Source organism: Nyctereutes procyonoides, unplaced genomic scaffold (assembly GCF_905146905.1).
Source record: "Nyctereutes procyonoides isolate TBG_1078 unplaced genomic scaffold, NYPRO_anot_genome, whole genome shotgun sequence".
In the NCBI taxonomy this organism is placed as follows: Eukaryota; Metazoa; Chordata; class Mammalia; order Carnivora; family Canidae; genus Nyctereutes; species Nyctereutes procyonoides.
In genome coordinates, this window is record NW_026575037.1 from 6,469,368 (window position 1) to 6,481,812 (window position 12,445).

Here is a 12,445-nt window from a genome sequence, read left to right on the forward strand (position 1 = left end):
CACAGTTTTATTTCAGAGTTGTTAACAAAATAGTACTTAATTTGTGACAACTAATTAAAGTATAAAAGATGAGCAGTCTCTGAGCCCCATCTTCCAAGGGAGCTAGCTTGCTTATTGTTTCTTAAGAAATCTGTGTTGTACACAGAAGAATATGTAACACATGCAGAATTGATCACTTTTACAAGGTGAACTCACCCACATAAACCTCTCCCACATCAAAAATTATAATAGCTAAGCTATTCACTCCTTCAGATAACCACTCTGCTGACTTCTAACACCTTAGATTAGCTTTGCCTGCTTCTGACTGAAACAGATGGAATCATATAATACACACGTTGTGCCTGCTTTCCTCCAACTTTTATTTACTGTGATATAATTCACATACCATAATATCCACCATTTTCAAGCATACAATTCAGTGGCTTTAATACATCCACAAAGTTGTCCAACCATCACCACTATGTAACTCTAGAACATTGCCATCAGCCTACAAAGAAACTCCAAATCATCAGCAGCCATTTCCACTTCCCTCACACCCATCCCCTGACCATCACAAATCCCTTTCAGTCAGCTTTACATGTGTGAGACTCACCTACAACTTAAGTCAACACACTTTTCTGCAGAGGGCCAGAGAGGAAATATTTTAGGCTCGTGGCCATAGTGCCTCTGTCATAACTACTCAAAAAAGCTGCTCTAAGAATGAGAAAGCAACCATAGATAATACATAAATGGGTGTGGCTATGTTCAAAAACATTTTATTTATAAAAACAGGCAACTGGGTGGGCCACAGATTTTCCTCAGACCATACAGCAGTACCACGTTCATTTTTTTGGTGCTGTATGAGATTCTATTTTATGAATATACCATAATTTATTAATTCATTCTGTTGTTAGACAAGTATTTCTAGTTTGGGGCTATTGCAAATAATGCGACTATGAACATTCTGTACATGTCTTCTGTACACATATGCACTCATTTCTCTTGGGTATATAATGAGAAATAGAGCTGCTAAGTCTCTCCGGCATTATCACTTATCTGATTCTATGTGGTTTCATCAAAAGACAATATGTCTGTAGGGTAATGCAAAAGAGAAAGAGAATTAATAATTATTTCCTACTATTGTACCAGCCATTATGTCTTAAGGAAATTATTTCATTTAATCCACAGGACGAGCCAAAAAAGAGGATGATGGCAGCCCGGGTGGCTCAGCGGTTTAGTGCTGCCTTCAGTCTAGAGCGTGATCCTGGAGACCCAGGATCGAGTCCCATGTCAGGCTCCCTGCATGGAGCCTGCTTCTCCCTCTGCCTGTGTCTCTACCTGCCTCTGCCTCTCTCTCTCTCTCTCTCTCTGCCTCTGTGTGTGCGTTTCTCATGAATAAATAAATAAAATCTTTAAAAAAAATAGCATGAGAAATTGGAAGCTTATGTAAGGACACAAAGTTAGTAAATATAAATGGTGAAGTTACACAGCAAAGCAGGTCTGCTTGCTCCAAAGTCTGCTTCCCCCTACTATGCACATCACATAGATGGAAAAAAAAGAACAAATGGTTTAATGTAAATTTACTGTTGAATAGAACTGACATAAATCTATGCTTCACAATGTATAAAGCAAAACAGCTCCATTCTAACACAACCACTCTACAATGGTTAGTCTTTCCAACATGTACATTGCTAAATGTGTGATTAATCTACTTATATTAACATACATGAATGATCAATCCCAGTCTCAGAAGCCAAAATTCTTACTCTGTGAACTTTCTGATAGAGATTATAATTCTCATAGAGCCAAGGCTTAATTTATCAATTCTGTACAACATATTGGATGTACCTGCATATATCTATGTGCTGATGACTAGAACAGCTACCTTAATCAGAAGTTTCCTTCATTCACCTTCAAATCTATCATTAAACTATTAATGTAATACTGTTTTTAATTTTCATTACCATATTTTTGAAAAGAGCAATCTTTCACATACCAAACAGCCCAAACTTTACATCAGTGATTATTTCGTTTCATGTCTGACATAAAAACAATATTCTTTAGTCATTCTGAGTATTTTTTCTAAAGAACAGTCAGTCCACACCTAGAGGAGGTGCTGGCCAGTCTTACCTTGCCATCTGTGGTGGTATTGATCCTGTAGTGATACACACGCCCCTCATACCTGAGCGAGATCGACAGCTGCCCGGGGCTGCTCTCACTTTCTCGCACCAGAAAACTGCCATTGATTAGACTGCTGAGCAGATACTCTGCTGCACTGCGCGACACAGGTCCATGGTACCAGGAATGTTTTTCCAAGCTGTTCACCGGGGTGATGTAGTTGCTTGGCACCCAACCTTGTCCATTCTTGGAGCGAACTTCACTCCATTCACCATTCTGGTTGTAACCAAGGACTCGTAACTTTTCACCTAGCCATAAAGTCACCAGAAAAGAGATATTAAGGGCTTTATCTCAAACAGCAGCCTACTGTCAAACTCAGACCTCAGTGAAAAACAATCAGTAACTTTCATGCCAACATTAAAAAAAAAAAAAGAAAAGAAAACAAACTTGGCTGCTCATCCTATCCTGATTGATTTCTTTAGCTTGTAGCTTAAACAAAAGCAGCATAGTCAGAAATAACCTTCTGGCATTTACTAACAGTTTTTACACCAACTAAAAAAATGTCATTAGGAAACTCCACATGTGGCGTAGTACAATGGCATACAAAGAAAGAAAGGTTATGGACCCATAACAACAGAGAACACACTGATAGTTGCCAGAGGGGAGAGGGTTGCCAGAGGGCAACCGGCAAATGGGTGAAGGGGACTGAGAATCCCTTTAGAGAATGAATAAATCATCAGGATAAAATATACAGCATAGGAAACAGTCAATGGTACTGTAATATACTGCAATACAGCATTGCATGGTGACAGACGGTAGCCACACTTGTGGTAAGCACAGCATAACATATAGAGTAAATCACTGTATTATATACCTGAAAGTAATGTAATATCGTGTTAACTATACTTCGGTTAAAAAAAAAAAAAGAAAGGTTATTCTGGAAAAGGAGAGAGTCTTATCCCTCAAAAAATTTTTCTTTTTTTCTCATAACTGTTTGTCAAGGAATGTATCTTATTTATGATTCAATGCTAGTAACAATCAAGGATTAGGGATAGTGAAATAAGAAGTTACTTCTAAATTTCAGTTAGCACCATGGCAACAGAATCATCTACATAAAAAACAAACAAAAGAAAAAAAAAGAAAATAGAAGCACGACCACAGGGCTTTCAGCAATGTTTTCAGTAAGAAAACTGCTTGGGGGGCAGGCAGTTAGAACTCCCAAAGCACATTCCGGGACTCAAGTTTTAACAGTTATAATTTCCCAACTTCCCTCCCATTCCCCATGAATATGAGTCAGTCCTATTCATTCCTCTAAAATTAGTGTGTGGGAAGGGAAGCTGACATTGAAGCTGGAACCCAAGACAAGTTACTCAGAACGTCTTTGCTTGTTATCAACGTCAATGTCCTTGACTTCTCTATTAAAGTTATGAACGTCAACTTTAACTCCTAATAGACATTTTGCCCCTAAACCTGCAGCTCAGACAAAACAGGAAAGATGAAAGACATATCATTAGTAATAACTAATAATCTAAAGAAATATTATAAGACCTTAGGCTCTGATCTCTGAGAGATGCAAGCCTTCCTTCAGAGTTCACACCTACTTCCCGGTGTCTGCAGAAGAAAAGCAAACCCATTACAAGCACATGGTCCACTAGTTATCAGGCAAAGGCCACTGAGGAAAAGCTCAAAATCATTATTCTGGCAGTCATCGAACTTTTCCAGCAGTCCACAGAAATGTTTACCATAGGATAACTTTATCAGCTCCCACTGTCTCACTACTGACACCTGGATGTGAGACATTCAATGACAAAAACATAGGAGTATTTACTTATAAAACATACATATGTACAGCTGGATAGATAGGAATATGTGTGGTATGGTTGTGGAAATACACCAGTGTGCAGATAAATACACTTCCCTGCAAGGGGAAAAAAAACAAAACTCAGTGCTACCAGAAAAGCTAAATAAAACTTGTTCCTCTAGAGCTTTCTCTACTGTACCACAAGAACTAGAAAAAGTAAAGATCAAGTGTATCACTATTGCTTCCTTATAAATAACTGGTAATGGCAGGTCAAAAACCCTAGGTTTTTGTTTTCCTCTTTTTTGGAAGTTAGGAGGAGAATTTTCTATTCTGGAAATTTTGAGTCCCATGGGAATTGACTAGTGGAGATGTATATACATTGGCCCTACTGACACAGAAATGCTGGGAGAACTCTGTTTTTTAATTCAAGCAAAAAGCAATCTTCAAAGAAGGAACTAAAATAAGTATCCTTATTTTTCAAATATATTTTCTTATCCTTTAAAATAAAATAGCGTTAGTATGACACCATTTTATATCAAAGAAAAAAAAGGGTAGAAAAATCTGGCATTTCGTGGGTTTTAAGACAAACCTCTGTTCGCCAGGAGAGAACAAGAATCCTAGCCCTTGAGCTGCACACTAACAGTTGCCATAACTGGTAACTGAGGCATCAACATACTTTCTTTATCGATGTTTCCTTGGTAACTGAGTTATCCTGGGAAATAGTGACATGAAAAGTGTATCTAGGAAAGAATGTTCTGAGTCACTGCTTCACAAAGTTCTCCACTGAAGTATCAGTAAAGATAAAAGAATGTGTTGTAGCCCAAAGAGACTACTGCACAGTATAAAATTCTTTGAAGTCTTTTGTTTTATCCTAGAACTTTGTGTAAAATTTTCCCTTGATGCATAACACACACACACACACATACAATCACACTATCATCACTATCCCTCCCCCAAAAACTTGCCCAAAGCCTTCAAGTAACTTGACATTAGGAAATCACACACATTACTTTTTCTGTACCTTTGAATCTTCCCGGCACAGGTACATGTATGTGCCTCACACCTACTCCGGGACACATCTACACCCCAGTTTGAGTTAAGAGTTTCTGCTTTTGATTAATGTGGCTGGTTTTAAAAAAACAGATGCATATAAAAATTTTATTAAAGGATAACATTCCCTGAAGGGAGGCCTGTCTTAATTTGGTGTATTCACTCCCATTTAATACCTCATTCTGAACCTTACAAATAAAAGGTATGTGTTTGACAAATTATTTAAATTATGATTTCATTTGGGCAGCTCCGGTGGCTCAGTGGTTTAGCACCGCCTTTGGCCCGGGGCCTGATTCTGGAGACCTGAGATCGAGTCCCACATCGGGCTCCCTGCATGGAGCCTGCTTCTCCCTCTGCCTGTGTTTCTGCCTCCCTCTCTCTCTCTCTGTGTCTCTCATTAATAAATAATTTTTTTTAAAAATTAGGATTTCATTTAAGTTAAATTATAATTATCCTGAAGAGGCGCCTGTGGCTCAGTCAGTTAAGCGTCTGCCTTTGGCTGAGGTCATGATCCCAGAGTCCTGGGATCAAGACCCAAGAGTCCGAGCTCCCTGCTCAGGAGGGAGTCTGTTTCTCCCCTTGCCCCTCCCAGGCCCTTCATGTTCTGTCTCTCTCACATATATTTAAATAAAATCTTTTTTAAAAATTTTCCTGAAATAGGGACGCCTGGGTGGCTCAACAGTTGGGCATCCGCCTTCAGCTCAGGGTGTGATCCCGGGATCCAGGACTGGGGTCCACATCGGGCTCCCTTCGGGGGGTCAGCTTCTCCCCCTGCCACAGGCCTGTGTCTGTCTCTGTCTCTCTCTCTCTCTGTGTCTCTCATGAATAAATAAATCGTTAAATAAAAAATTATCCTGAAATATATTTTTTCCCAGTAGGAGGCTTTCAGTTTCAAAAGAACAAACTTACTCAGATTAGCAATCCAATTCAAGGACATAATGAGAATGCCCCATGCTTCTTTCTTTCTTTCATTCTTTTTAAAGTAATCTCTCCAACCCAATGTGCGGCTCAAACTCATGACCCCAAGAGGCACAGACCTCTTTCTCATACAAGTTCCACATTTTCTATCTTTGTTCAAGAAACTAATAATGGATTATTTTACTTGGTCATGTTCTTAGAGCTTCCTTTTAAAATAATAAAATAATAGAAAATAAGAAAAATAATAAGTATAAAAACTACTACCCTCTTGAGAGCATTACTACTAGAAATCTTTCCTATTACTCCATTCATTAAGACATATAAACACAAATGAGAGATTTGTCTTGGCCAGTGCTACTCAAAGCAGGTCCACAACAAGACATGACACTTGTGCTGGAATATGTAATCACTGGACTACTTTCTTCTTGTTGAAGGTCTTGCTAAAAAAGGAAAGAGAAAAAGAAGAAAGAAGGAAAGAGAAAGAAAGAAGAAAGAAAGAAAGAAAGAGAAAGAAAGAAAAGAAAAAAGAAAAAAGAAAGGAAAGGAAAGGAAAGGAAAGGAAAGGAAAGGAAAGGAAAGGAAAGGAAAGGAAAGGAAAGGAAAGGAAAGAAAGAAAAGAGAAGAAAAGAAAAGAAAAGAAAAGAAAAGAAAAGAAAAGAAAAGAAAAGAAAAAAAAGAAAAGAAAAGAAAAGAAAGAAAAGAAAAGAAAAGAAAAGAAAAGAAAAGAAAAGAAAAGAAAAGAAAAGAAAAGAAAGAAAAGAAAAGTCAGCTGAACTAAGTGGGTATACTTAGTGATGTAGTTGGTTTACATACTGGGAACAAGTTCTTTATCTTAACAATGAGAACTGGTAACGAACTATTCTCAGACAGGAAGTCAACCACAGACAACACTTTGAGTAGCACCAGGCACTGGCAACATGACTCATCTCAGCCACAGCTCAATTAGAAGAGATGTACATAGTAAATCTTACCGTCACATAAGATGAATGCTGGCATATTACATGTAGAACTGAATTCTGAGAATGAGAAAATTATATATATATACACATATATAGACAATATACATATACATACAATTATGTGTATTTATATGTGTTGTGTGTGTGGTGTGGCTGACCAGTATATATATATTATATATATATATATAATACACACACACCATGTGGCACTTTTTCTAAAGTACTTTATCTCCTCTTACCCTTAATAAGCTGTATAAAGAAGACAAACTAACATTATCCCATACACAGGTATTTTTAAAAAACAAAAACAAAATAAAACAAAAATAATGAACCCTGAAGTATCTGGGCCAAAATCACCTAAAATCTTACCTTTAGTGATGCTGAGTGTGTTATCACCACTTGCTACAAAATCATAAAGTGCAACAAAGAGATTAGGGTCACTCTCAGTGGCTCCAAGTAAGTTCTCCTTGGAGCTCCACCTGATAGCTTCGTTCAGTGCCTGGGGTTCAACATCACAACCATAGGGGCGGTGCAAGGCTTCTGAAAGACATAAAAAGAGAAAGGAATTCACAGTAAGTTCAGCAGTTAAAAATTCATTTGAATTCAGTACATACATAGTATTGCTGCTGGTTTACATATACTGATGCTGCTGGTATGCATATACTGATGGCTCCAGGGTGGAAAAGAACTATATAATATGGAGTCATGAAGAATAAGCAAGTAGCTCTGTCTCCTAAGCATGAGAGAAATCTATTTGTTGAAAATGTGACAAGACAAAAGATCACAAAATGAGCATTTAGTTTTGATTTATATGCATTCACCAAAATAAGAAATAAACAGAAAAAGCAGTTTCCTCAAAATGGAAAAAAAACGTCAAAAGAAATAGCAATTCATTTTATAAAACATATAGGCTATTTTGTGGTGGTGGTGGTGGTTTTATAAGTCCTCCCACACTACCCTTCTTCCCTCTCTCCACATAAAACAAACTGTGGAAAAGATAACAGACTTTAAGAAATATGTACATATTGCATAAATTTAGATCCTCTATTTACATATAGAAAAATTATATAAATAGTGCTTCCAGAAAAAAACAAAAATACAAAAATAATATGTTAACATAAAAATGTTTTGGTTTAATACAAATATTCTTGGCACTCCAAAATACCTTTGTATTATGTCTATAACAGCTTCCAATTGTTAATTGTTTTAAAAGTTTTTACCTTATTTTCTTTTCCTAGGTGGTACATTTTTCTAAGTATCTTAATTGAGAGCTCATTGAAAGCTCTAGAAAATATCACCAACAATAGCCATTTGAGTGACTACCACGTGTAATGGTTGAAGCCTTGTAAAAGACATGGTTTTTTCCTCAGGCTTTATGGGTTCCTAAATTTAGTCACATTACACAAACAGGTCATCCCTATAAAGATCACCTGCTTCTCATAGCCCAGGTCACCTGCACAAAAAATACACTATGCCTTCAGTAATAATTTTCTCAATAACAGGAACTTTATAGCGGCTATCTGCCACCATCCAACTACTTATTGTGATATAACAACACTTTTCTAATCGTGTCTCTCTCTCCTTCTCCCTCTACTCATTTTTTAACTTAAAATTGACTTTATTATATTTGAAGGAGAAAACCCCTTGAATCTGTGGTTTTATTTCTTTTCAAACCCACGCCCTCCTCTCCATCTCTACTGCCAATGCCTCAGATCAGATCCCCACCATCTCTCACCTGGACTACTGCCTCCAGTCTTGTCTGCCTCAAAGCCATCCTCCACACAGCTGGCAAAGTGATCTATTTAAAACAAAAATTTGACCATGTCACTCTTCTTAAGATCCTTCAACAGTTCACCACCAAGCTAAAATCTCTTTAATGGCCTTTAAGGTCTTTTATGATCAGTTCTCTACCTAACTTCTCCAGCATTACCTTTTCTCACTCCACATCTCAAATTCTAAACTTTAACACATACCATGACACTTCCTGCTTCTTTGTGTCCTGCAATGTGATCTCATCCCACCCTTCTTTTGACTGGCTCACTTCTACTCATTTTATAACACTCAGTTCCAATGTAACCTCATCTGGGAAACCTCACCTGCTCCCCACTCCCTGTGTTCTCCAAAGCATTACACTTGCTGCATTTGTACCCTCTATCTTCATCTTTACAATTTCCTCAATTGATGTTTATTTCCCAAACCTTACAATGTACTCCTTGGCATAAGAACTGTATCTTTTTCCTAGCAAGAATACATAATATGTATTCAATACATGCTGACTGAATGACCAAATTATACAAAAATATAAGTAATGGGAAATAATGAGATGTATTTTAATCTTAAAACAGCATTAACCGGGGATCCCTGGGTGGCTCAGCAGTTTGGCACCTGCCTTTGGCCGGGGATGTGATCCTGGGGACCCAGGATCGAGTCCCGCGCATCAGGCTCCCTGCATGGAGCCTGCTTCTCCCTCTGTCTATGCCTCTGCCTCTGTGTGTCTCTCATGAATAATATGAGAGACATATTCTTATGAATAAATAATATCATAAATAAATCAATCAAACAGCATTAACCAATGTTTTAAAAATGGCTTCATGACGGTCTACAGAAATTTCTGTAGTAGGTTAGATGTGTAATTTTCCTAACAGTTTTAGAGTTTACTTCATCACATTTCTTGCTCCTCTTAAAAGGAATTTATTTTTACAATTTCAGAATTAAATTTTGTTCACATTAATAATACTATGACATGTCTGAAGGTATGCCCAAATGTCCTAAAAACTTAAGGTGAATTAGATATATTGCTCCTTGTTTAAACACAGTTAACCAATTAGGATTACCAAATAAAATACCATATTATGTGAAATATTATGTGATTATGTTTCTCTTTATTCTAATGAGAAAGTATACACTCTAGCAGAATTTCCATGGAGCTACAAAATTCCAATCCTTTATTAAAATGAAAAGAACTTCCAAAGAGTATAGAGAATATTTGTAATATTTATTAGGTTCTATACTGAGTATCACATGATCCTCACTAATAAGTGTTTCTTTCCAGTGATGATGTTAACATTATGACATTTTGTGATTATTACTCTGTTTAATGATTATCAAACAGTTCTTTTTTTTAATTTTTTTATTTATTTATGATAGTCACACACAGAGAGAGAGAGAGAGAGAGAGGCAGAGACACAGGCAGAGGGAGAAGCAGGCTCCATGCACCGGGAGCCCGATGTGGGATTCGATCCCGGGTCTCCAGGATCGCGCCCTGGGCCAAAGGCAGGCGCCAAACCGCTGCGCCACCCAGGGATCCCGATTATCAAACAGTTCAAGTACATTTTCTTCCTTTGGGATAGACATCCCCCTTGTTTGAAGGGTAACAAGAACTTTTGTACTATCAGTGACCAAGTTAGTTCTTGCCTCAGCAGCACATATAGTAAAACTGTAGTGTCAGTGACCAAGTTAGAAATAATAATTAAGCAGACATTGAAGGCAACTCTTAAATCCTAGCAGGCCAAAACCAGCAAATGCCAGACAATTATACCTTACTTTGTGAAACCCAATATAGAACACTTAAGGTTTACAAAACCAATAATTTTAGTGAACATCTACCATATGTCATCCAGACCTTCAGAATATAAAGATCATAAATCATTAATAACACTACTTGAACTTACTACAAGAAACCACTCTCCGTTCTTTCCCCCAAATCTCCTTCACCAACAGAATTCCCCAACTCAGTTAATGGCAATTCCCTCTTTTTAGCTGCTCAGGCCAAAAACCTTGAAGTTTGAATACAAACTTCTAGCTATTAAATGAATAAATTCTGGGTATCTAACATATAGCACAGTGATATTACTACTGTATTATATACTTGAAAGTTACTATATTACTCTTGAGAGCAAATATTCATGCAATATGTAAGTATCAAATCAACCACACTGTACATCTTAAACTTACACAATGCTTTATGTCAATTATACCAATAAAGCTGGCCGGGATGGAACAGGGGAAGGGGGCAGATAAAAAACCTCAGAATCACTCAGGACTCCTTTTTTTTGCTTTCACATGCCACAATTAATCCATATGGAAATCCTATTGGCACTACCTCCAAAAATATACCCAGAATCTAATCCATTTCTAACCCCCTCCACCACCACCACCCAATTATCACCCTCATCTCTGTACTGAGTTTCACCACGCTCCTGATTTCCATACTTCTATCCTTTCTTATTCTCTATTCTCAACACACCAGCCAGTTTTTATTTTTTTATTTTTTATTTTGTATTTAAGATTTTATTTATTCATGAGAGGCACACAGAGAGAAAGAGGCAGAGGGAGAAGCAGGCTCCATGCAGGGAGCCCGATGTGGGACTCGATCCTGGGTCTCCAAGATCCCGCTCCGGGCTGAAGGTGGCACTAAACTGTTGGGCCACCAGGGCTGCTCACCAGCCAGTTTTTAATGCATAAGTCAGATTGTGTTACTCTTCTGCTCCAAACTCTTTGGTGACTCCCTACCTTAGAGTAAAAGGGCAAAAGTCTTACAAAAGCCTACAAGGCTCTTCACAACTTGTCTTGCCTTTACTTGTCTGTGCTCTTCCCCTAGATTACCTCATTCTGGACACTGGCCTCCCTGCTACTACTTGATTGAACAAGGCAGGTATACTTCTGTCTAAGACATTTACGTGATACTTCACTCAAATGTGAACCCGCTTGGTACAGCATTCTCTGACTATCCTATTTTAAAATACAGCTATTCCTGACAACACTCCCACATCCCCCCATGTCTCCTTCCCTAGTTCTCTCCATAGTTCTTATCACAAACAATATAATTTACTTATTATTACATTCATGTATTATTATCTCACTCCCTCCAACTAAAATATCAATTTTATAAGGACAAGGATTTTTGTCTGTTTTATTCACTGATAAATTCCAAGCACCCAGAACAGTGCATATATATGAGAATCTCTCAAAAAACATTTGTTAAATAAATGAATTGTGTACTGTTACACTCACATGCTGTACCGCTATAAGACGACAGAATAAAAAACAAAACTCTAGATCAGAAAAGGTTTCAGAGAAAGCACTTAAATTTTGATGAGCAGGAATTGTGCACTGATGACAGAGTGACAGGCTGTCAACGTGCAAGGACATGTCTACAATATGTGATTCATCTGTACTGGAGACAAGCTCCATCAAGTTCAGAGGAGGTTTGCTAAAAGCAAGTTCAGCTTCTTAAAAACCACATTATTTGAAAAAAGGCGAAAAGCACAATTTGATGTAAACTTTATTTTTTCTAAAGATTTTATTTATCTGACAGAAAAACAGAGCCAGAGAACACAAGCAGGGGGAATGGCAGAAGGAGAGGGAGAAGTACACACCCCAACAGGGAGCCTGATGTGGGATTCAATCTCAAGACCCTGGAATCATGACCTGAACCAAAGGCAGACGCTCAACCACTGAGCCACCCAGGCACCCCTTGGTAAACTTTAAAAGATGTATATAGGCCAAATAATACTGTACATTTCTCAAATATACAAAATAACAAATACAGGATAAAAGTAATTTACGAGGCCAAAGTACTAAAAGAACCATGACTTGGAAAATAATATTTTCATTCCCC

At 37.6% G+C, this 12,445-nt stretch overlaps 1 protein-coding gene across 6 annotated transcripts in view; it reads right to left on the bottom strand.

Moving 5' to 3' along the window:
* ABL2 (ABL proto-oncogene 2, non-receptor tyrosine kinase) overlaps nt 1-12,445 on the bottom strand; it is a 116,527-nt gene that overhangs the window by 20,627 nt on the left and 83,455 nt on the right. For 4 of the 6 annotated variants that reach the window (XM_055319232.1, XM_055319229.1, XM_055319233.1 and 1 more), the window contains exons 2-4: nt 8,561-8,623; nt 7,195-7,365; nt 2,110-2,405 (exon numbers count right to left, since the gene is read on the bottom strand). In XM_055319232.1, coding sequence (XP_055175207.1) covers nt 2,110-2,405; nt 7,195-7,365; nt 8,561-8,623 — 530 coding nt within the window. The remainder of the gene's footprint in view (nt 1-2,109; nt 2,406-7,194; nt 7,366-8,560; nt 8,624-12,445) is intronic. The other 2 variants (XM_055319234.1, XM_055319231.1) reach the window with 1 other exon arrangement.